The sequence below is a fragment of the Monodon monoceros genome, unplaced genomic scaffold, assembly GCF_005190385.1.
Source record: "Monodon monoceros isolate NGI ecotype Baffin Bay Population unplaced genomic scaffold, NGI_Narwhal_1 Super_Scaffold_6, whole genome shotgun sequence".
NCBI lineage: Eukaryota > Metazoa > Chordata > Mammalia > Artiodactyla > Monodontidae > Monodon > Monodon monoceros.
In genome coordinates, this window is record NW_021703783.1 from 36712645 (window position 1) to 36738084 (window position 25440).

At 40.4% G+C, this 25440-nt stretch overlaps 2 protein-coding genes across 5 annotated transcripts in view; one reads left to right on the forward strand and one right to left on the reverse strand.

The window, feature by feature from the left end:
* SENP1 (SUMO specific peptidase 1) overlaps positions 1-6923 on the reverse strand; it is a 64116-nt gene extending 57193 nt beyond the window's left edge. Inside the window, exons 1-2 of one of the 2 annotated variants that reach the window (XM_029204456.1) lie at positions 6086-6923; positions 1881-1928 (exon numbers count right to left, since the gene is read on the reverse strand). In XM_029204456.1, the coding sequence (XP_029060289.1) occupies positions 1881-1884 (4 nt within the window). In that variant the 5' untranslated portion in view covers positions 1885-1928; positions 6086-6923. Of the gene's footprint in view, positions 1-1880; positions 1929-5452; positions 5939-6085 lie in introns of those variants that run through there. The other variant, XM_029204455.1, reaches the window with a different exon arrangement.
* Positions 6924-7028: 105 nt separating this feature from the next.
* PFKM (phosphofructokinase, muscle) overlaps positions 7029-25440 on the forward strand; it is a 41899-nt gene continuing 23487 nt past the window's right edge. Inside the window, exons 1-2 of one of the 3 annotated variants that reach the window (XM_029204447.1) lie at positions 7029-7465; positions 8123-8245. In XM_029204447.1, coding sequence (XP_029060280.1) covers positions 7384-7465; positions 8123-8245 — 205 coding nt within the window. In that variant the 5' untranslated portion in view covers positions 7029-7383. Of the gene's footprint in view, positions 7466-8122; positions 8246-15567; positions 15587-23376; positions 23422-25440 lie in introns of those variants that run through there. The other 2 variants (XM_029204445.1, XM_029204444.1) reach the window with 2 other exon arrangements.

Genomic DNA, 25440 nt, shown 5'->3' on the forward strand with positions numbered 1-25440 from the left:
GTCACATAATTCTTCAATACCTACTTTCCTATGAACCAATCTTTTCACCTAATAAAAATGATTTCCCCCAAATACCGCTACAGTCAAATAAAACCGCTCCTTCATAACTCTTGGCAAGAAATCTCAAAATGTCACTGTCAAAAAAACAGGCCCATGTGCAGAAACTGGTTAATTTGGAATCGAGATCATCTACTAAATAGTTCAAAACTTGTACAAGAATAAAAAGAGCTTAATTCAAAGTTTTAAAAATAATGAAATTTTCCCAAAAGAAAAATTTTTTTATTTTAACTGTAGAAAAAAAAAAGGGGAAAAAATTTCACCATTCAAAGCAAATACTCTTAACCCTGGTTTATTTCCTCTGTTTCAACTCAACAAGGTGCTTTAAAATTTAATCCACTTGAAAATTTTTTCTGCAAAAAGCGTAATTTATTCATATAGCTCTTAACAGATATCAGCTCAGTTACTGTATACTGTGGCAGAACTGTACTTTATTACCATTTTTGAGACCTTTGTTACCATAAAAGAGTTAGAATAGGAACAAGTGAGAGCAAGGGAACTCAGGGATTTATACTGCTATCAGCAATGAGAGAAAAGGGAAACAAATGACCAGGAGAAAGAAGGTAGACTAAACAAAAGGAAAAAACGGTAGAGGGAAGACTAATGTGGACTTAAGAGGAGCCTATGGGATATTATAAGATCGAATTGTATAGATTTTTCAACCTATTCCTAAACTGACTATTAGTCTTGACCTTATACTGTTCCCTGTTATAGACATAAAGTACTATGAATAGCAGAAAATGTTCCAATCACAATTAATTCTCAATGCCACTAGCTAAATGAAATTTAAATTTTACCTTAATCAAATTATTTATCACATAGAGGGCAGTATAACAGTACTAAAGAACAAGGACCCTGGAACCAGTCCCTGAGTTTAAATCCTGGCTCTGCCAGTTATAGCTGTGTGATCCTAGGCAAGTTTCTTAACTTCTGTGTCTCAGTTTCTCTGTCAACAAAATGGAGATAATAATAGTACCTACTAGGTACTAAAGTAAGTCCCCTACATACAAACGAGTACCGTTCCGAGGGCGCGTCCGTTAAGTCCAGCTTGTTTGTAAGTCCAACAAAGTTAGCCTAGGTACCCAACTAACACAATTGGCTATATAGTACTGTACTATAATAGGTTTATAATACTTTTCACACAAATAACACATAAAAAACAAACACACAAAAAAAGAAAACATTTTTAATCTTACAGTACCTTGAAAAGTACAGTAGTACAGTGCAGTAAAACGGCTGGTGCTTCTTAGCAGTACCACCTACATTACTGCTGCTTCACGTTTGCTTCCAGACATCCTGGGCTTGAAATAAAGACACCGTACTACTGTACTCTACACAGTACTGTACAGTAAAGTACACAAAAGCACAAGGACTTGTAGAGGATGCACACACGTGACAATGTACACCAGACACGTGAACTAACTTACGTGACTGGACATGCAAACGCATGTTCGCATCTTTGAAAAGAAAGTTCACAACTTGAAGGTTTGTATGTAGGGGACTTACTCTATTAGGTATTTTAAGTACTTAAAAAGCAAGTCCTTGCACACAGAAATGCTTGCTACTGTGTATTTAGCTTTTTCAACACAATGAATGAGAAAGTGCTTTAAAATGTTGCTATAAACAATATCCCAACCAAAAGAAAATTGTTTGGTATACTGTATTACATAATTAGGATGAGATCTCCTTTAAAATTATTATTAAGCACAAAGACACAAATATTGAAAATATTATTAAGCACAAAGATGCAAATATTCTTTCACTCGAGCTTATCTAATCAGAGTAACTAAAAGGATTGAGCACTACTTCATAGTCAGTCTTACCCATGTCAGGTATTTTCACATCACTGACTTCAGCAAAGATACAAAGTCCTATAAAAGAAGACAGAAAATAGAAATGTTACATTCTGAAACATCTCTTTCATGTCATTACACAACAGGAAGCCACTCAGAAGTGACACTTGTATTCTTAGTGGAGAAAAATAGAACATGGTAAGGCAAGTTGATGGGAAGAGAATGGGAACTAAAACTAGCCTGAGGTAGTTCCAAACATTTCTGCAACCTGTGTAATACTACAGAGCAATTATGGACTACCCACAGAATCACAGATTACAGCACAAAGCAGGTCAGGAAAGCCAACCCTTTGCAGATTAATTTGCATATGATCATAAAGTTAGTGACTGCACTGAAATTACAGCCTAAACATTCTTCCCAATCCATTAATCTTTCTATTACCTCATGCGAAGCCATTTTATTTTATTTTATTTGGACCATTTTTAAAGTCTTTATTGAATTTGTTACAATATTGCTTCTGTTTTATGTTTTGGTTTTTTGGCCCCGAGGCACATGAGATCTTAGCTCCCTGACCAGGGTTCCCCCTGCATTGGAAGGCAAAGTCTTAACCACTGGACCACTAGGGAAGTCCCACTAAACCATTTTATAAACAAGTGACAGATCTTGTGGTAGTCCTGTTAGGACTTCTCTTCCATATGTCTTAGCAGCCAAACAAAAAGTTATCAAGGAACACTTCGCTGTTGTACTAAGTACTTTTTCCCCCATCACTACTCAAACAGTTGCAAACCAAAGCCCCTTTGCCTACATGAAATTATTTTTTTCCTCGATATATCTAATTTGCCCAGAAAAAGAAGTTAAAAGTCTAACTGATGGAACTAGGTTAATAAATGTACCCTTGGACACAGGCTTCTTGGCAGATTTACAATAGGAGAAGACTAGAGATGGTACATATATATAGTCATAATCTTATCACATATTTTTAAAAAGATTGAGCACTTCACCAAATACATAGCACTATCAGAGCTGCAATCTAAGGAAACTGCATGATGATGACAGGAATTCTTTACGGCCCCAATAACGAAGGGCACACATAAAGGAAGGCTGCTTGAGCTTCTCCTGGCATAGGTACAGACTAAGCTGAGTAATCATCTGATTACCTAGTCTTGCCAGGGAGGTTTCCCAAAGAATTTAAGCCCTAGATTTAGGCTTCAAATGTATTTCCAAATGCTCAACTTACTAAAAGGTTTCGATCTGGTAATTCTACACATTATTCTTTCCGCTTCTTTCTTTTTTAATAAAGCCAAATTCCCTGGGTCCCCCATTAAGGGAAAAAAAAAATCCTATCAGCCAATAAACTAGCAGTGGCTTTTTCACATTTCACTCTTTCAGGTCATCCCGTAACTGTCATCGCTAGTCTAGTCTTTTTTTTTTTTTTTTTTTTTAACAAACCTACCCTTTTAATATTTATTTAAAGTTTCATAACACACCTGTTTGGCTTGGGTGGGGAGGGGTGAGGGGACATTTTTTTCAGGTTTAGTTTTAAAATATTTGCTCATTTTCTACTGTCTAATCATTTCAGCACTTCCAAAGGTTCCCTAGGACACTTTGCCTCTCTTCTCTCCCTGTCCCCCAGCCGCCCCCAACTCTGGGGGCCCATGGGCCAGGAGTCATCACTAGTCTTTTTTGTTGTGTTAAGAAGAATGCCAATTTAAAAGCCTGGTGCCCATTAGAACAATCCCATGTTAACTTCCTTTGCATTGCTGAGATAGATGTGAAGAGGGAAGCAAGCAAATCAAAGAATGTTAGAGATTATGTCCAGTAGTTAAGTGACTTGCCTGAAATCACAAAGATGGGGCAAAGGGAAGACAAAAATCCAGGCAGCCTCACTTCCAAGCAAATGTTCTTTCAATAAACAATACAAAATCACATCCTTTAGCATATCCTTATTCAAGGATTCATACACATTGGCAAGATAAAAGTAATCCCTAGTTAATTCTGGGGAATGCACACTTTTTTTATAATTTTAAGAATTAAAGCCCCACATTTACATTTTAATACAAATATATCCAGCTTCTTCAGTGTGCTACTTCCTTTTTGCCACTTTGCAAATACAATGGGAGACGGAATATTTTACCCCAAGATTCAACATGAAATGGTGGACCTGGAACCTCTGATACCACCAAATTCTTTCAAGCGTAAGAATTTTTTCCCTCTAAGAAGAGCATTCTAGTAACACATTTTCTACTTCACTTTGTTCATTTAATTTATTAAAAGAACATAAGTAGTTACAGGTATTCAGGTGAAGTCAGGTAAGTAGCTGAACACAAGATAATAGGAAATCTGAAAGAAAAAAAAAGATGGCAAAGTCCTGGCAATAACAGAATGTAATGAGTATGGTAAAACATTTATAAGTTTACATACATGCAAAGAGGTGATAATAAAAGTGAATGTTTAGAGCTATGATGAAGTTTTTTGAAAGTATATATTGAGGAGAGGCATTGTACAATTAGCTTTATGCAGGACCAAGATGTAGTAAGAACAATTTATGATATGAGAAGGGTGTGGAAGTGATCATATGAATTATCCTACTACGAACTCTGGGAAATTATGTTTATGAGACAGTTTGTACCATATCATTATGTACTTTTGTTCTTGTTTTTCATATTTTTACAAGGAATCTCTCCAATTAGACTCTAACACTTTAAACACCAAAGATTCACTTTCTTTCATACACAAACATTTACTGTGCACCAATAACATACAGGGGACTGGTGATACACAGATGAATAAGAACTGGTCCCTGCTGCTGAGAATCTTACTGTCCACGGGAGGAAACCAGATTCATCAATAGATATTACAGCCATAAAATAAAGCTGGTGCAATTGGTAGGAGGTGTAGGAGTCAGCTAAAGAAAAGGAAAGACTTCCGAAGCAGCAGTCAAGAGTTACATCATCTTAGCTTGAGGCAGAAGAACCTGTCTTTTAATCCATTTGCTCCCTCTAGATTTGCCATCAGATGGGTGATACGAAGACCATCTTTGCAGTTGGGATAATTAATTGGAATTAGGTTAAGAGTGAATGAGGCTTCTCAAGATAAAAACAAATGAGGCTTCCAAAATGGGACTAGAGGGAAAAAAGGGAAACTCTAAATTGGAAGGTTAAGGGATCATGCTTAAAGAGATGCTTAAGGTTTCACGGTAACTGCAATTTCAAATTCAGTGTAATCTATCTTTCAACACGAGTCCTTAACACAAATTATCTTTATAGAGAGGAAAGATTTAGGAGATGATGCGATCTACTCCATCCAAAAACATCCAATTGGAAGAGGGACCCTAAATCAAATAGTTAGTGGCCTATAAAAGGCTTTATATAAATTTCATAAGAATCACCACCACCCCAAATATAAGTGAACCAAACGTGAGGTGAAATGACTTAACAAGGCTGACGTGAAAGTGATAAAGAAGCAAGTTATTGCCAACAAGATAGTGGAAATACTGCAGAGGCACCGATAAACAGAAATCACCAAGCTCAAGAGAAACTGGGCATATATCCAGAGAGATCACGTTAGGGGACCCCAAGAAACAGACGGTTGAAGGGAATTACCAGAAGGCGATGAGCCAGGTAAGCAAACGGTGGCAGTTAAGGGGATTTTCATAACCTGGGCAGGAGGGTCCGGACGTTTCTCTCTGGTGGTGGCACTAGCGGTATGACATCTCGGGGAGACACCACAGAGTAAAAAGAGTTGGAGAAATGTTTACGTGAGACGCAGAAGTAGTCGAGAAATATCTTTCAGGTCTCGAGGAAGGCGGGAGGTGAAGCAGGTATAACAGAAAAGCTGAGCTTCCCGGTGAAAACAGCTTTCCCCTGAGAGAAAACCTGCTCTGGCGGGAAAGCCCCGAAATCCCAACCGGCCTTTTCCTCACACGTAGGGCTGGGTGCTGAGATGGGGCCGGCCGTGACCTTAGGGAGACGGCCTCTCCTCGACCCCGGAGAAAGAGGCCTCAAGGAACGGCCTCGGGAAACCTAACTAACGGCCACCGGCCAGATCGCGGCCGGCAGACAGCAGGGGTGAGGGGAGGTGGTCCCAGGGGGCGGGGCAGAGGAAAAAGCGCCGTCCCCACAGCCGTCCCCGCTTCCGTCCAGCCCAGCCCAGGCTGCCGGGCCCGGGCCCGCACTGCCTCCCGGCCCAAGCTCCCTCCATCCTCACCCCTCCCCCAGCTTCCCGCCGCCACTCACCGAACCGGAACCGGCTGCTATGCGAAGGGGTTTCCGGCCGGGCGCGGAAAGCAAAACCCGGGAACCGCCGCGAACCGGAACCGCCTCCACAACACCGGAAGAGCTGTTCGGTGGCAGCGGAGGAAGGGGGTGGGGTGAGAGGTCAAAGAGCAGAGTCGAGGACCCGCGCAACGCCTGCGCAGTGTGGCGAGGCCTGAGAAGCCAAGGGATCATCTGAGGCTGTGGTTATAATTTCCTCTTTCAGTTTTGGCTTTTTCTCGTTCTCGTTGTTAGAATACTGTTAGTTGCCCTTCGTCCTTCGCTTTTCTCTGTTCCCTCGGCCCCCTTACCTGCTGCCTTCTGGTTCCGCTCTGGCGATTTTTGCTTACGCTCTGGTTTCCATGGCAGCTTCTTGCTGTGGCCCTCGATCTGCGGGAACCTGTGGCCACCTTGACAGATGTTGACCTGAGAGCTAAATCTAACTCAGGCTAGATTCATGTTTTATTGAGAATCACAAAACGTTAGTGCGTGTAGAGGTTATTGGTGATCATTCAGTCTGAGTTTCAGAAATGTGAAGTCTTTTCCCAAAGTTATAAAGTACATGGCAGATCTGGGCCTAGTAAACAAGTTTCTTAACTTGCAACCCTATACTCTTTGCACTACATCATGCTTGATTGGCCATTGGGGAAAAGGGGGTGGGGAGCAGCTTGGGATTGGCTTAGGTTGGACTCTAGAAACGTGTAGAAATTTCCAGAACTCTGGAGGAGTTTGAAACACTCCTCCAGGAGGTGTGAGGAAAGCTATCTGGGGTCAAACCCAGATTTCTGCCCTCTGAAGAACTAAATGGCCATGTTGTTGTTCCTGGGACCGAATTGATTAACCTTTAATCTTTATTTTTAAGAGAAAATAATGAGAAGAAATGTGTTTGTTCATTTAGACTTGTTACCAAGTCCCTCAGCTTGGCGGGCCTCAGGACCCAAGCCCTGTCTAGAAGTCTTGGAGAAATGCTTCTGAGTAAGCACTCTAGACCCAGATGACAGCCACAGTCTGAGGTCAGACTTGGCTGAGCTGGAGGCCCCCAGCCATTTAGCTACTCCCAGCTGCTGGAGAAGATGCGTGCTGAGTTCAGGATATCTTGCCCTGTCAAATGTATAAAAGTAGATTATATGTATCACTTCATATGCTGACATTTTATACTGTCAGGTCCTAAGGCCTGTTAGTATTGAACATACCTGGTCCATGTCACTTTTGTCCATCTTAATCATTCCACAGATCTGTTGATTTGCATTAAACTCTGTCTCTATTTCTAGGAGACAACCATGCATAAAGAGGAGTTGCATCTGAAATTTTTCATGTGTGTGATTCAGTCTCGCCAGTTAGTCAGGACTCCTCAGAGAACAGGTACCAGTGTCTCCTGATCATACTCAAGTGACAGAATGGGTTCTCTTGCAGGGAATCGCAGTACAGGATATGAGACTTACTAGTGTAGAGGCAGGCTTTAGCAGTCAACTGACCTTGTTTTTCCATCCCCACTATGATAAAATGTTTATGACTGAGTCTTGTCTTTTCCTTGTACAAGTATCAGGTGAAATTTTGGCCTGATGTGTGGGGATAGGCCCCAGGCAGGTAAGGAGGACTTGGAAGTTGAGGGAGAACAAGATTTATAGCACATGAGCTGGTAGTTGATTTCTCTGTCCTTTGTGAATTATTTCAACCTTTCCAGGTTCATCTGTGGGAGTCCTTGTTGCCATTGGAATTGACACTCCAAAACCTATAAGATAAATAGAGTCCCAAAGAAAAATGGCTTTCTCTTCCACCCCAGTCTTAAAGTTTCTAGTTATGTGTTCTGCTTTTACCTCATTTATGTCAAAATAGTAGAACCTTTTGGAGGTAAGATAGTTGTTGATAAGAGTCATCACTTCTCTAATTTGTCACTGGATTTATGTGAAAAATGCCCTGGAAAGCTAACTGAGAGCCTTAGAGAAAGTGAAAGAGAATAAAGAGCACTCCCCTCCCTGAATCCCACCTTGAGGGTGACCTAGAAATGTTGCTTCTCAGCTGAGGAAGCTTCAACTTGCAGCATGCTCATACAAAAGCCACCATCCAAGACAGACGCCTTGAAGAGTCTAGATACTATGGATGATCCAGACACCGTGGAAGGCATACCTATTTTTAAAAATGGTGAGGCACGTGGTTAAACAAGGGGGAGGAATGTGGAAAGGAGTATTGGAAAGTGAAAAATTTATGAGTAGCATTATAAATTAGGATAGACTTACTGAATTCAAAATATGAGTTAAGACGCAGGGGAGAAAGTTGGTGTGTGTGTGTGTGTGTGTGTGTGTGTGTGTGTGTGAGAGAGAGAGAGAGAGAGAGAGAGAAATCTGTAAAATTACAGAAAGAGGGACAGTTCCCTCTATGAAGAATAGCTTGATTTAGTCAATAGTAAGTCATTTGGCTCCCTCATAACTGTAAGCTGCTAATCTGGTTTAACCTATTATGAGGAACCTTGATATATAAAAATGTGAAACTTAAAAAAATAAATTAAGGAGTCATTATATCACAAAGTGATTCCAAATATCATAAAAAATATGCACCTTCAGAATCCACTTAATAACAAATTTCTCTTTAAGTAGTGTCCAACTCTTAGGCAATTTATATGAAACTTCAGAAACACATTTCTGTGTTTCTTCTCAACTTAAATATATCTGTATTGGAGTCAGTTCACTGCAAACATTTATTGAGTTCCCACTACGTACCCAATAATATGCTAGAAATGATAAGAGAGGTTGTAACATAACCTTGTCATTGTCCCAGTAGTTTACAATTTGGAAATGCCTTAGAGTTTCTTTAGTCCAACTCCTTATATTTCCAGAAGGAATTCAGGTCTAAAAAGGTTTTTCTCAAGAAGTTAACGAATTCATTGGAGTAATTACTCCCAGCACCTATGAAGTATATAGCAATATTTATTCAATAATATTTGAGCACTTACTATTTGAAGTCATTGTACTAGACTCAGTAGATGAGAAAATGAACTAGATGCTTTCCCTCTCCCCCAGGAGCTGACGATCAAGAAGGGAGATAATAAGTTAAGAGCTTGATAACTTTGGTTCAAAAATGTTGAATTTGAAAAGAGGATACCTTGAAGATGTAGGAAAGGAGGGGCCAGCTGACTGCTTAGGTAGAGTTTCACTGAGCTCCAGCATGTTAGCAGGGCACCATGGTCCAGGATCCAGTCCTAAGCTTTAAAGTGGCATACACTCTAACTTAATTCAGTCCCCTTAGTGTACCCAGGGTTAACCAGACTCACAAGAAAATGGTTTGTATACAAGAATTCCAGTTTATTAAGCTGTTGGAAGAATACATATCTGTATATGGCAACTGTGTGTGGTCTGTGTCCCTTTAATCAGACATTGCTTTGCCCATGCATAAAAAGCTGCTAGGTAAAGAAATAAGCCCAGCTGGTGGACTTGTCCTACAGTTTCCCGAATTTGTATAGATTATTTCGTATTTGCCCTCTTCTTCCCTGCTTTTCCCATTCTCATTTTGCTCTATACTTAATACTCACCTCAGACCCCCTTTGCTCTGATGACCCATTTGGAACTGCTTCTGTGGTCTGAACTCAGCATTATCCCATGGACAAAATTTTGATGTTCATCTTCTGCCTTTAAGCACTGAGGCCTCAGGTAAGAGCTACATTTAACCCTTCCAACTCTCCCATTAGAGACTGAGAATCAAATATCTTCCCAATTTGCCCCACTGGGGCCTCCATTCCTCCTTTTCCGCCTTTCTCCCTGCCTACTTCCCCTCCTTCATTCCCTCCTCTTCCCTTCCTTTTCTTCCTTCCTCTCTACCTCCCTCCTTCTCTCCCTCCTTTTTGTTCCTTCCAAGAAAAGTTGTTTAGCACATATTATGTCAGGTACTGTACTTGGCACTGGGAAAAAAGTAAGGAAAATCAGTACATTGCCTGCCCTCATGAGGTTTATGGTCTTGTGGGAGGAAGACAGTAATCACATGATCACACATGTGGCTAGATAATTAGAATGATGCAAGTACAATGAAGGAAAAAAATACCATGTAATCAGAGTGTAAAACAGAGCACCTAACCTGGCCTGAGAAGTCAGAAAGACCCTTTCTTGGGAAGACCTGAGAGATGAGTATGCATTAGCCAGGCAAAGGGGGAAGAGAAGCTTTCTGGGAAAAGGGACAGTAGGCTCTGAGATGAGAAGGAGTTTGGCTCATTGGAGGAGTAGAGAGGCCAGTACAACTTGAGTGAGGTGAGGAGTAGCTGGGGAGCCAACTATAAAGATAGTAGAAGAGCCAAATCATGCTATGCCTTCTGGGTCTTACCACTTCTAAGCTGTAAGAACCTGTATTCTTGCTAAAGGAAAATCAGTGGGAGCTCTGCCTCTATCAAGATTGCCTTCATCTCAGCCTAGTCACCATTCAACATTGAGCTCCCGATCCCAACCTCTCAGGACCAGCTCCAAGGAACTTGTGTTTTCATGAAGCTAAAATTTTCAGGGCTTTTATAATGTCAACTAAATTGGAAAGATCATTGAGTGGGAAAATAGCCTTAAAGATGCTTTTCTTCCAGTCAAGTATGCAAGGATACCAGTAGACCTGTGGAACCCTTTTTTTCATCTTCCATTGGTTAATAGAAATGATCTTATTTATCCTCTTGGACCACCCTACTCTGAGCCCCCTGTTAAACTGCCTCTCAGTTAACCCAGGGAAATGTGTATAAGAGCCTGAAGATATATTCCTTGGACTTGCTAAACAGCTAGGCCTTTCACATTATGCTTGATGAGGTAAAGCAGAAGATCTGAAGTAGAAGACTCACTCCCAATATTGTCTTATATAATGATTATTTGTCTTCTCTTCTCTGATATCCCCCTAAACTTTCTTCTTTAAGAAAAGAAAAAGTGTATCTGGTCCAAGCTTGAGTCTTCACACCTCGGCTAAAGACTTTGTTTACCTCTGCCTTTATCAAGACTTGAATGTGGTGCTTCAGCCTGCGGTAGGGGTCATCTTGTTACCTGTAACCTCTTTCTTGAGCTAGCTTTCTCAAGAAGTTGATCCTCATTGGCAGAAATTACTCCATAGGAACCCCCCAGGCCTTTGAGACATGCAGATTTATTCTTCAAGTGACTGGTGTTCCTGGACCACCACAACTTAGAACAATGGTTCTTAAACTTCATTGTGCATCTGAATCACTTGGAGGGCTTGTTAAACCACATTGCTCTGCCTCAGCCCCAGAGTTTCTGATTCAGTAGGTTCCAGGTAGGGCCCAAGAATTTTCATTTCTGACAAGGATCCAGGTGATGCTGAATCTGCTGGACTGGAATCAAGAAGCTTTGTCTTAAGCCAGTGCACTGTGTCAGAAACTTTAATATTTGTTGCTAGTAGAGGCTGCAGGGTCTCCAGGGGTCATCCTATGCCAACTAGAGCTAAAGATGACTCTCCAGCGCAGACAGTGGTTTCATGCTTGTGCCCAGGGTCTGTCCTCAGGGAGCTTACATTCTAGTGGAGGCAAACACACAATAGCATATTAGTCAGGTAAGGACTAGATGAGATCCAGGGGTTGTGTAGAAGTGAGAGGACCAGATAGATATTTGTTTCAACCCAGAGAGAGACCCATACCTAAGTGCTACATATGTTTCACAATATGAACCCACCAAGTCATAGTAACCCATTTACAATTCTGATTCTGGCCCAAAGGAAATCTTGGTGATCCTCGGGTATGATACTCCTAACTTCTTCCTGCCTCAGAACCTTTGCATTTGCTATTCTCCCCATCTGAAAGCTCCCCCTCCAACTGGTAGCATGGTTTTCTCTACTGTTTGTTCAGACTTCTTCCTAGAATGTCATTTCAGCAAAGTTTTTCCAGAACACCCTACTTCAGATAGCACACTTGTTGCTCTGCTTCTTTGCCCTGCTTTATTTTTCTTCAAAGCATTTATCACTAATTGACTAACTTGTTCATTATCTGCTTTCCTCACTATTATTTAAGCTCCATAAGGATAGACAGGTTTCTTTTTCCCAATCCTGGATCCCCTTGTGTCTAGAACAGTGCCTAACATGTAATAGGTGCTCAATATTTGTTGACTGAACACAAGAAACCTATATAGTATGCTATTTCCTCTTCTCCTGGGTTAGACTTACACCTGGATGACTGACATACCTACTTCTCATTCCTAAATGATGGTCCTGGTACACCATCACTAGCATTATCAACATAATCTTTATCTTCTCATACCATCCTAGTGGTAGTGAATGGACTCATGAGTATAGCATACAACATCCTCTTTATTGCCCCTCATCTATACCAGCCTTTAGTAATCATTGTGAAAGAGATCTTCTGTCTTCATGAACTACTCAACTTCCTGGCAGTAATGTCTAATTTTATCCTAGTTTAGAGGGTCCTCTCCAAAGCTCTCTATATGTTTATTTAACTACCATTACTTAACAGGGTTAATGGGCAGAGCATATGAACCAAGTACTTTAGGATACCTCAGCTGGTTTACTCAAGTGCTCTTCCCATCTAGCTGTTGCAGAATTCTCTTTAAACATCTTCTTGTACTTCTCTCCCCCAGAATGCCTTATTTCATGATAATTATAATTTTTGCCCCTATTATTAGCCTGGACTTCATGCCAATATCCCAAATAGCTGTGTAATACCTAGAAAGCTCTGGGGAGTCTAAGAGGACCTTCTAAATGTCTTCCTGTACTATGAGGATCTATGTAAACAATATGTCTTTCATTGCTTGGTACCAGCGTATGACGTATAAGGTGAGCTGTCGTATAAGGTGGCTCTCCTTTGTGCACATTAGCTTTACCCAATGTGCTGAAAACAAGAAGACCACCAACAGATAGTACAAGGTAGAAGAAATAGTAGACTTTAACCACATGGCCTTCTGGGTCCAACTGACTTTCTTCTTATGGGTTCAAGTCTTTTTTCCCCTCACTCTCTGCCAAGTCCCCTAAAACCTGAATTCTAGCTACCAACCTCAACAACTGAAGAAAGCTGATTATATTTTGGACAAAGTTCTAGATTTCCAGCAGAACCCTAGCTAATTCCTATCATTGAGTCATTAGAATGGGCATAAGCCCCCCTTGAGAAGCCTATTTGAGGACCCCAGGTTTTTTTCCAGTGCAAACCCAGGACATTTTAGCTTTCTCCTCTGGAAGAGGGGCCCAGGGTGTCTGTCCTTTTTCAGCCCCATTAAACCATACCAGTAATGAAAATAATCTTGTAATAGGGCAAATTCAGCTACTGGCTTAGTCTGGTCACCTCAAGATTTTTTTGGGGTACCATCTCTTGTTTGCCTAACTTGCTGCTTTGTTTTTGTGACTCCTGGTCCTTAACTCTGCTAAGCTGTGTGCTTTACTCCTGACAATTTCCTTAGGCACCCTAACTTGTATGACGATGTTTAGACCCCTTTCTCAACCTCTTCTTCCTTAGTCACCATACTATATTTACCTGTAGGCGTCACATACCAGCACCATGCCCTGAGGGATGCTTCTCAGACTCCCCTGTTAGAGGCCCGAGGATTGGATATATACCATAGTTTTTAGAACTTCCCAGATCTCAAACATTCCCTTCTGTAATCATTCCACCATCAAATTATACATCCAAATTTTGATTCATAAGTCAACCATAGCTCACTAAAATGCCCCTTCCAAGTTGTTAAGATTCCTGGGAAACTATATTTGAAATTTAAGTTTTTTGATAAACAGAAAATTATGAAAAAGTGAAATGTATGGTCTTGGAGTTTAAGATTAAAATTAAGGAAAATCCATATAAGGAGCTGTCATGGTTTTATCATATCATCCATCTCTCTAATACTGGAATATGTTCTCTCAAACAGTACTAAATAAACACTGCCAAATTCTTACTATCCAGGTCCCATTTTTTTTCTTACTCCATTTTCCCTCAACTAATATATTTATGGCATAAGAATTTGATATATTATAATTGTTAATTGGGTTATTGACTTCTTCAATTATATCCCAGGTCCAATGAAATATAAGCTTCCTATGAACCTTTGATAGCCCCTCTAGATAAGCTTCTTGAGAGCTTATTATACCTCAGTACCTGACACAGTGGCTGGCACATAATGAGTCCTCAATAAATATTTGTTGAATGTATGAATAAATTAATAATGAATAAGGGTTTCTCAAAATTCTTATCAAGAAGACATTTACAGCCATTTCTTAATATGATGTATTTCTTCCATTAGCTACTCTCTATTTTGGGTTGGTTTTTTACTAATTTAGCTCTCAGAGAGTAACATCTTCAAATTTGGGTATTACACCAGGATTACCATAGGCAAGGCCTAAGTACTTTCTGTGATTCCAACCTCCAACTGACCTGAAAGTTCCCTAGGTGCCTTTTAAGATGATATTCCTTTGAATTGTGCTCATATAGTTTTCTAGGAGCTCCTAGGGATGATTGATCCCTGGACAGAAAAAGGGATCTAAAGGATCAAGTATCTTGGGATAAGGCTATGAGTCAGTGAGTGACATTTCCTTGTCTTTACCTAGTTAAGGTAGACTCATTAATGTAGTAATTCATTAAGAACACTTTCAATGAAGATATAGGAGTCTATAGTGGGTAGAAAGGGGAAGGGGTGGATTGATTTTTAAATTTCAGCCTTTAGATTAATTTTTGGAGTTAAAAACCCCAGAATGTATGGGGAGCTTTTCCAGCCTCTCCTTTTTCAAATTTTAAATACATATTTATTGAGATGTAATTCACATATCATAAAATTCACCCATTTAATATGTATAATTTGGGCTTCTGTCTTCCAGTTTCCCCATGTAAGGCGCTTGGAAGTCATACTCCGTGCTAACAGCAAGTAATAGTAAAAAGACTGAAAAACCAACAACTCTTCTTGAATCTGTAAGAGAGGGGAAGACAAAGGGCAAACTGTTGACCCCAAAATTGGAGAGACAAACAGGTGAATACAGTTTATCACAGCTTAACTGGAGCAGAGACCCATGAGTGGAAATCTCGGGAACCAGTGAAGGGGTAGGAAAGCCTGAACTGTAATTGATAAATTGCTGGAGGCTCAGTGCACACAATTCTAGGAGTAAAAAACTATAGGGGGATCCAATCAAAGGAGGACCTCATAATATTGTGAGATTTACTTCCAGGAGTTTGACCAGATTCCCACAGTAAATATCAGAGAAAAATCTCCTTGGGCTTCCAGCAGGGAGAGGAGAAGAGGAACCATTTTGAACTAAACCAGAGTGCTACCAAGTCCAAGCTTATACTGCCTTACTCATGACAAGCCAGTAAATTGAGAGATGAGTTGTTGGGGCAAGGAATAGCAGCTTTATTTGGAAAGCCAGCAGACTGAGAAGATGGTAGATTAGTGTCCCCAAAAACCATCTTCCCTGAGTTAGAATTCAGGCTTCTTTTATACTAAAAGGGGGGTAAAATCCTGGTTCCTACATGTGTTCATTTCTTCCTCCCTGCAGCCATTCACAGGTGGACCTGGTCAGAAGGTTTCCTGTAAGGTAAACAAAGTATATTAGCTTAACGTTCATTATATGGGAGGCAGGGTTCTCAGAGATGGACCATTATGTATAATTTAAGCTTATAGGCAACATCCCATTAGTGACTGACTTGTAGCAAAAGGAATAGACTACAAAGGTTAAAGTAAAAGAAATAGATCCAATATGCTGTCAGATTTGTTCCTGCCTGTTACAAGAGTACTTTATTCTTCTTAACAAGGCCTGCCTTCAGGAGAAATTAGTTAACCAGAGCCTAACTTACTGGGGTAAGTTATCAGAGTCTAACTGACCTGAGGAAGGGAAATACCCAACTCCAGCCCACTCTAGCTGTCCTATCCCACCTAAGGGGGGTGGGGAGGAAAAAAATGCAAGAAACACTTGTGAAATTCATAGTCCAGAGGCATAGGCACTGTAAAAGACTGAAATCTAACCGTAGGACTGTAGAATGCTTTCCCTCCCTCCATATTTAAGACCACATTATTAAGGCCTATTTACAGCACTTTCTTTTTTTATTTTTTTTACATCTTTATTGGAGTATAATTGCTTTACAATGGTGTGTTAGTTTCTGCTTTATAACAAAGTGAATCAGTTATACATATACATATGTTCCCATATCTCTTCCCTCTTGTGTCTCCCTCCCTCCCACCCTCCCTATCCCACCCCTCCAGGCGGTCACAAAGCATCAAGCTGATATCCCTGTGCCATGCGGCTGCTTCCCACTAGCTATCTACCTTACGTTTGTTAGTGTGTACATGTCCATGACTCTCTCGCGCCCTGTCACAGCTCACCCTTCCCCCTCCCCATATCCTCAAGTCCATTTTCTGTTATCTAGTATGTCATGTCTGGCTGCCAAGAAAAAGTTATAAGGCATATAAAAAGGCAAAAAAACACAATTTGAAGAGACAGAGCAAACATCAGAACCAAATGTGGCAGTGATGTTGGAATTATCAGACCAGAAATTTTGAACACCTATGATTAATGTGCTAAGGGTTCTAATGGATAAAATAGCATGTAAGAACAGACAAGCAATGTAAGCAGAGAGATGGAAATCTTCAGAAATAGTATTATTTGAAACTTGAATTAGTTGCAAATGTATATTGCAAACTCTAGGGCAACCACTAAAAGAAGTAATAAGGTATTACTGATATGCTAAGAAAGGAGAGAAAATAGTCACATAAAATACTGAGGTAAAACCACAAAAGGCAGAAAAAGAGTGGAAGACAAAAATAGGAACAAAGAACAGGACAACAAATAGAAAATGGTAATGAATATGGTAGATATTAATCCAATACTCATTTTGAATGTCAGTGGTCTAAATGTACCAATTAAAAGACAGATTGTCAGAGTTGATCTGAAAACATGACCCAACTATGTGTTATCTACAAAAAAAACCACTTTAAATATAAAGATATCTATAGATAAAAAGTAAATGGATGGAGAAAAATATCCCATGCTAACACTAATCAAAGAAAGCAGGATAATTTTAATTTTAGACAGAGCAGACTTCAAAGAAGAGTTACCAGGGTTGAAAAGGGCTCAATTCTCCAAGAAGATATAATAATCCTTAATGTCTATGTGCCTAACACACAGCATCAAACTACATGAGGCAAAAACTGATAGAACTAAAAGGAGAAATAGATGAATTGACTATCAGAAATGGAGACTTCAGCATCTTTCAGGAGTGGACAGACGTAGCATACAGAAAATAAGTACAGACATAGTTAAACTCAATGCCATCAATGAACTGAATATTACTGACATCAACAATTCATCGAAAGATTGGTTCAAGATGGCGGAATAGAGGACATGCACTCACACCCTCTTACGAGACACCAGAATCACAACTAACTGCTGAACAGTCGATAGGAAGACACTGGGACTCACCAAAAAAGATACCCCACATCCAAAGACAAAGGAGAAGCCACAATGAGATGGTAGGAGGAGCACAGTCACAATAAAATCAAATCCCATAACCGCTGGGTGAATGACTCACAGACTGGACAACAATTATACCACAGAAGTCCACCACTGGAGTAAATGTTCTGAGCACCACATCAGGCTTCCCAACCTGGGGGTCTGGCAACGGGAAGAGGAATTCCCAGAGAATCAGACTTTGAAGTCTAGAGGTATTTGATTGCAGGACTTCAACAGGACTGGGGGAAACAGAGACTCCATTCTTGGAGGGCACACACAAAGTAGTGTGTGCACCAGGACCCAGGGGGAAGGAGCAGTGACCCCCACAGGAGACTGAACTAGACCTACCTGGTAGGGTTGGGGGGGTCTCCTGCAGAGATGGGGGGTGGCTGTGGCTCACCGTGGGGACAGGGACACTGGCAGCAGAATTTCTTGGAAATATTCCTTGGCATGAGCCCTCCTGGATAGCCCCACCAAAAAAGCCTGTAGCCTCCAGTGCTGGGTTGCCTCAGGCCAAACAACCAACAGGGAGGGAACTCAGCCCCACCCATTAGCAGACAAGCAGATTAAAGTTTTACTGAGCTTTGCCCACCAGAGCAACACACCACCAGTCCCTCCCATCAGGAAGCTTGCACAAGCCTCTGAGACAGCCTCATCCACCAGAGGGCAGACAGCAGAAGCAAGAAGAACTACAATCCTGCAGCCTATGGAACAAAAACCACATTCACTGAAAGACAGATAAAATGAAAAGGCAGAGGACTATGTACCAGATGAAGGAACAAGATAAAACCCCAGAAAAACAACTAAATGTAGTGGAGATAGGCAACCTTCCAGAAAAAGAATTCAGAATAATGACAGGGAAGATGATCCAGGACCTCGGAAAAAGAATGGAGGCAAAGATCTAGAAGATGCAATAAATGTTTAACAAGGACCTAGAAGAATTAAAGAACGAACACCTAGAAGAATTAAAGAACAAACAAACAGAGATGAACAATACAATAACTGAAATGAAAAATACACTAGAAGGAATCAATAGCAGAATAACTGAGGCAGAAGAACGGATAAGTGACCTGGAAGGCAGAATGGTGGAATTCACTGCCGCGGAACAGAATAAAGAAAAAAAAAATGAAAACAGCCAAAGAGACCTCTGGGACATTAAACACACCAACATTCGCATTATAGGGGTCCCAGAAGGAGAAGAGAGAGAGAAAGGACCCGAGAAAATATTTGAAGAGATTATAGTCGAAAACTTCCCTAACATGGGAAAGGAAATAGCCACCCAAGTCCAGGAAGCGCAGAGAGTCCCAGGCAGGATAAACCCAAGGAGAAACACTCCGAGACACATAGTAATCAAATTGACAAAAATTGAAGACAAAAATTATTAAAAGCAACAAGGGAAAAATAATATACAAGGGAACTCCCATAAGGTTAACAGCTGATTTCTCAGCAGAAACTCTACAAGCCAGAAGGCAGTGGCGCAATATATTTAAAGTGATGAAAGGGAAGAACCTACAACCAAGATTACTCTACCCGGCAAGGGTCTCATTCAGATTCGACGGAGAAATCAAAAACGTTACAGGCAACCAAAAGCTAACAGAATTCAGCACCACCAAACATCTCTACGACAAATGCTAAAGGAACTTCTCTAAGTGGTAAACACAAGAGAAGAAACGGACCTACAAGAACAAACCCAAAACAATTAAGAAAATGGTAATAGGAACATACATATCGATAATTACCTTAAATGTGAATGGATTAAATGCTCCAACCAAAAGACACAGGCTTACTGAATGGATACAAAAACAAGACCTATATATATGCTGTCTACAAGAGACCCACTGAAGACCTAGGGACTCATACAGACTGAAAGTGAGGGGATAGAAAATGCAAATGGAAATCAAAAGAAATCTGGAGTAACAATACTTATATCAGATAAAATAGACTTTAAAATAAAGAATGTTACAAGAGACAAGGAAGGCCACTACATAATGATCAAGGGATCAATCCAAGAAGGAGATATAACAATTATAAATATATATGCACCAACATAGGAGCACATCAATACATAAGGCAAATGCTAACAGCTTTAAAAGAGGAAATTGACAGTAACACAATAATAGTGGGAGACTTTAACCAATGGACAGATCATCCAGACAGAAAATTAATAAGGAAACACAAGCTTTAAATGACAAAATAGACCAGATAGATTTGATTGATATTTATAGGACATTCCATCCGAAAACAGCAGATTACAGTTTCTTCTCAAGTGTACACGGAACATTCTCCAGGATAGATCACATCTTGGGTCACAAATCAAGCCTTGGTAAATTTAAGAAAATTGGAATCGTATCAAGCATCTTTTCCGACCACAATGCTATGAGGTTAGAAATCAATTACCAGGAAAAAAGCGTAAAAAACAATTCATCCAACAACAGCCAAATATAAATTTTTCTCAGGGTCACATGATTCACCCATACATATTCATTCATACATTCATACATACATGATAACATATTTACCAAGCTAGACCACATTCTGGGCTATAAAAAACATCTTAACTAATTTAAAAGAACAGAAATTATACGATGGCTGGTTTCAGACCACAGTGGAATTAAACTAGAAATCAATAACAGAAAGATAACTGGAAAATCCCCCAATACTTGGAGATTAAACAACATACTTCTAAATAACGCATGAGTCAAAGAAAAAATCTCAAGGGAATTTAAATATATTTTGAACTAAATGAAAAACACAACTTATTAAAATTTGTTGGATACAGAGAAAGCAGTGCTTAGAGGGAAATTTATAGCCTTGAATGTATATATCAGAAAAGAAGATGATCTAAATCTCTTATAATTCCCTAAGTTTCCATCTTGGGAAACTATAGGTGAAGAGTAAATTAAATCCAGAGTAAGCAGGAAAAAAAAAAACAACAAAAGAATTAGAGCAGAAGTCAATAAAATTGAAAACAAGAAATCAACAGAGAAAATTAATGAAACCAAAAGCTGGTTCTTTGAAAAGATCAATAACGTTAATAAATCCCTAGCTAGGGTAACTAAGAAGAAAAGAAAGAGGACACAGATTACTAATACCCAAAATGAAAGCGGGGACATCACTACAGATCCCATGGAAATTAAAAGTATAATACAGGAATACGATGAACAACCCTATGCCTACAAGTTTGATAACCTAGATGGGAAGGACCGATCCCTTGAAAGACACAATCCGCCAAAATTCACACAAGGAGAAACAGATGATTTGAATATGCCTATATGTATTAAAGAAATCGAATTAATAATAATCTTCAAAAAAAGAAAGTGCCTTTTATGTACTTATTGGTTATTTGTATATTTTCTTTAGATAAATTTCTTTTCAAACCCTTGCCCATTTTTTTAATATCACAATTTTATTTGATATTTCATTGAACAGAATATATATTTGAAATTAATAGACTTTATTTGTTAGAGAAGTTTTAGGCTTACAGAAAATTGAGCAGATTGCACAGAGAGTTTCCATATATCCTCTCTGTTTTCTCCTCAGTTTCCCCTATTATTAACATCTTGCAGTGGTGCAGTATATTTGTTACAATTGTTGAACCAGTATTGATACATTATAATTGATTAAAGTCCATAGTTTACACTAGGGTTTACTCTTTGTGTTGTACAGTTCTATAACTTTTGACAGATACATAATGTCATGTATCCTCCATTAGAGTATCACACAGAATAGTTTCACTGCCCTAAGAATCCCTTGTGTTCTGCCTATCTATTGCTCCATCTCTACTCCGAGCCCTTGGCAACCATTGATCTTTTCACTGTCTTTATAGTTTCACTTTTTCCAGAATGTCATATAGTTGGAATCATACATACGTAGCCTTTTCAGACTGGCTTATTTCACTAAGCAATTTGTATTTAAGCTTCCTCCATGTCTTTTCTTGGCTTGACGGGTCATTTTTTTTTTTAATTGCAATATTCCACTGTATGGATGTACCACAGTTTGATTATCCATTCACCTTTTGAGGGGCATTTTGGTCGCTTCCAGTTTCTGGCACTTATGAATAGAGCTGCTGTAAACACTCATGTGCAGGGTTTTGTATGGATATAGTTTTCAACTCATTTGTGTAAATATTTAGGAGTGTGATTGCTGGATCATATGGTAATACTATATTTAGCTTTGTAAGAAACTACAAAACTATCTTTTAAAGTGACTGTACCATTTTGCATTTGCACCAACAAAGAATGAGAGTTCTTTGTTGCTCCACATTCTTGTCAGTATTTGGTATTGTCAGTTTTTTTTTTTTCATTCTAATAGATTGTAGTGGTGTCTCTGTTTTAATTTGTGGTTCCTAATGATATATGATGTTGAGCATCATTTTATATGCTTATTTGCCATCTTCTGTCTTCTTTGGTGAGGTATCTGTTCAGATCTTTTGTCCATTTTTAAATTCGGTTATCTTTTTATTGTTGGGTTGCCAGAGTTACATATTCTCGATACCTGGTCCTTTATCAGATATATGATTTGCAAATATTTTCTCCCATTCCATGGGTTGTCTTTTCACTTTCTTTTTTTTTTATAAATTTATTTATTTATTTGTTTTTATTTTTGGCTGTGTTGGGTTTTCTTTGCTGCGCGTGGGCTTTCTCTAGTTGCAGCGAGCGGGGGCTACTCTTCGTTGCGGTGTGCGGCCTTCTCATTGCGGTAGCTTCTCTTGTTGCGGAGCACGGGCTCTAGGCGCGCAGGCTCCAGTAGTTGTGGCGCACGGGCTTAGTTGCTCCGCGGTTCGTGGGATCTTCCCGGACCAGGGCTCAAACCCGTGTTCCCTGCATTGGCAGGCAGATACTTAACCACTGCGCCACCAGGGAAGCCCCGTCTTTTCACTTTCTTGATGGTATCATTTGCAGTACAAAAGTTAATTTTGTGTAGTCACATGGTTTTATCTCCTAGTCACTTGCATTCTTATTGTTTGTAGAATGTGCAGGTGCAGAGACGAAAGAAAGCGAGAGGAAGGGCAGTAGAAACAGCAAGGAGGTGAGAGATGACTGTGGAGAGGCATTGAAACAAGGCATGGGTGGAGCAGTGGAAAGAGTAAAGAGGATCTGAGTAAAGGCTGCACCTCTTGCTGTGGTAGTATTGGACCTATGTTCCCAGAATGGATTCTGTTTGCTTTGTAGCCCAACAGATATGCTTGGTTCACTATCAGAATCCTGCACCCGCTTCTAGTGCAGTCTTGAGAATGAGGCTATCAAGGCAGGGGTCTTGCCTCTTAGTACTCTCATTCCTAGGTAGCTTCTCCGTATTTTCTCTGAGAAAGGTACGTAAATGTAAAAGGAGTTTTTGAGGTCCTTCCATAGAAAATACCAGTGATCAATGTTCCTCAAGGGCAGGGATTCTGTTTCACTTGTCTTTTCATCTCTCAGAACCTATTACAAAACCTGGCACACAGACTTCCAATAAATGTTTGTTCAAAGGGTGATAGAGGTGGGAGACAATGGATAGGGCCAGAGAGGGAGGCTTATTATTGGCTGTGGAGGATGTTTGAATGCAAGGAGTCTCAGGCAGCCCCCGCTCGGAAAAGAAGTGTCTCTGATGACAACAAGGGAAGCAACTAAATAAATTCTGATTCCCACTGTACACAGGAGCTGATGGATAGATGCGGGGACTCCAGAACCCTCTGAGGAGTGAAGAGACTAAACCGGTGTCACATTTGAGCTGTGTTCTTAGCGGGAGGGGGAAGGGGAGGAGAAAATCGACCAGGAGGAGGCGGAGCCTCCGGGCCAGCATCAGCTTAGTGGAGGCTGGAAAGGCTCTCCTCTTTCCCCTCCCCTGTTGCCTCCACCTGGCTCCTCCCCGTGTTCGCCAAGCTCCCCTCCCCCCTTCCCCAAGGACAATCTGCAAGGAAGACCGGGCGGAGGAGAGCTAAGACTGTAAGGCAAGAGGGGCCCTTGGGTAAAGAGCGAGGGGGAAAGCTGAGAGCGAGGTGGGAATGAACGTGCTGGGAGGAGGCGGTGGGGAGAACAGAAAGGAGCAGAAGGGAAAAAAAGAGGTGGCAGGCATAGCATCAGAAGAAGGAGCTGAGGCGGGGGATGGGTGAAGAATCCTAGCCCCTTCGCTCGGCTTGCACGCACTGCCCCTTTGCCTGGAAATCACGGATGGGTGGGTGGTATTCGGACCTCGTGGCCCTCGGCTGCCCGACTCCTACCCTGGCACTCATCCAGTTCAAATCAGTGCACCTAGAATGCTGCCACTCCAGTATTTCTCCCTCCCGCGTGCTTATCTCCGCGCCTGTGATTTTATATATAGGTTTTAACATATCTGTTTCTACGTGTGTCACTGTTGATCTGTTTATTCATGAATCTGCTTGCATATCTGTGACTGGTGCTTCTATAACATAGAGATGCAGAAGAAGAATTTGAGCTGTATTTTGCCGGTCCGCACTCCTAACCTTCCCCGTTTATGATGAATTCTCTCCCTCACTGAAGCCTCTGTGGGTGGAAGATCCCTGTATGGGTTTCTGCCAGTGATGAGCTCCCAGAGTGGCTGAGAAGAAAAAAACTCAGGGAAAAAGGGATCAGCATAGTACTCACATGTTTTGTTCTTTTCTTTCCAAAATTTTGCCTTCCTATTTGCAACCACTTAGTCTTTCTTTTTTTTGAGAACTGCAGAAATTTGCACAGGAACACTCTGGTTAAATAGGAGAGTGTTTCTATCTATGTGTGTTTGTATTCCTCTCACTGTTTGTCACTATCTTCTTTCTTAGTTCCCATTTGTATCTGTATGTGTTAGAAGTAGAGGGAATATAGAGGTACATCTGTATCCAAGCATATTTTAAAATTTTTCTATATTTGTGTGCATTTCCTGTTGTTTGTCAGTTCACTGATGCTTTCCATAAGAGTTTATTGAACTCCTGTTCTTATGTGCATAGACTTCTTTAGGCTTTGGTAGGCCGTGGGAGAGTTTAAAAAATGAACATGATCCACCCCCCAAGGAGTTTTCAGTCTAGTTGGGGAAATGACTTTAGCAATCATTAGTCCAGGTGTCTGCAAACTTTTTCTGTTAAAGGCCAGATAGTAAATGTTTTAGGCTTTGCAGGCTATCGGGTCTCTGTCACAATAATCTCTTCTGCACAAAAGCAGCCATAGATAATATGCGAAAGAATGTGAGTGGTATGAGCACTGAAATCTGGATTTCATATAATTTTCACATGTCATGGAATTGTTTTTTCCACCACTTAAAATGTAAAGACTTTTCTTAGTTTTCTGCCATACAAAAACATTAGAAGGGCTTGATTTGGCCTGTGGGCTGTAGTTTGCTGACTCCTTATCTAGTCCAACCTTTTCAGTAAGTAAGAAGCAATTAAACTATCGCATAAAGTAGTAATTAAGTGCTAAGTGAATGATCTGGTTTCAGACAATGTGTGATTAGAGGAGGTCCAGAAAGAAGCCCTCCTTGACCTGTGGTAATCAGTGAGGGCTTAATAGGTTTAACAGGGATGTGAGTAGGACGGGCCTTAAATAATGGAGTAGGATATTGATCTGTGGAAAGAACCAAGGTGGCCTTCCGGACAAGTGATGCAGTGTGCACAGGCACAAAAGTGGGGAGGAACAAAGAAATGTTCAGGTGATAACGGAGCAGAGAATTCATGGGAGCAAAGGTTGAAACTCTAGGCAAGAGTTAGATCATGGAAGTTTGAATGCCAACCCAAAAAGTTTGGGTTTATCTGTCAGCACTGATTATATGTAGCATGTCTGTGAATCTGTGTTTGTTAACAGCACTATGTGTGTTTCTGTATGTTTTTCTTCATGAGTGTCTCATTGCATGTATTTTATTGGCATGTGTGTGGATCTGTATGTGGATGTGACCTATGTCTTTATCAGCAGCTACCCTGATTGCCCTGGGTTCACAGCAGAAACATGAGCTGTATTTAAAGGTCATCAGCTCCTGTT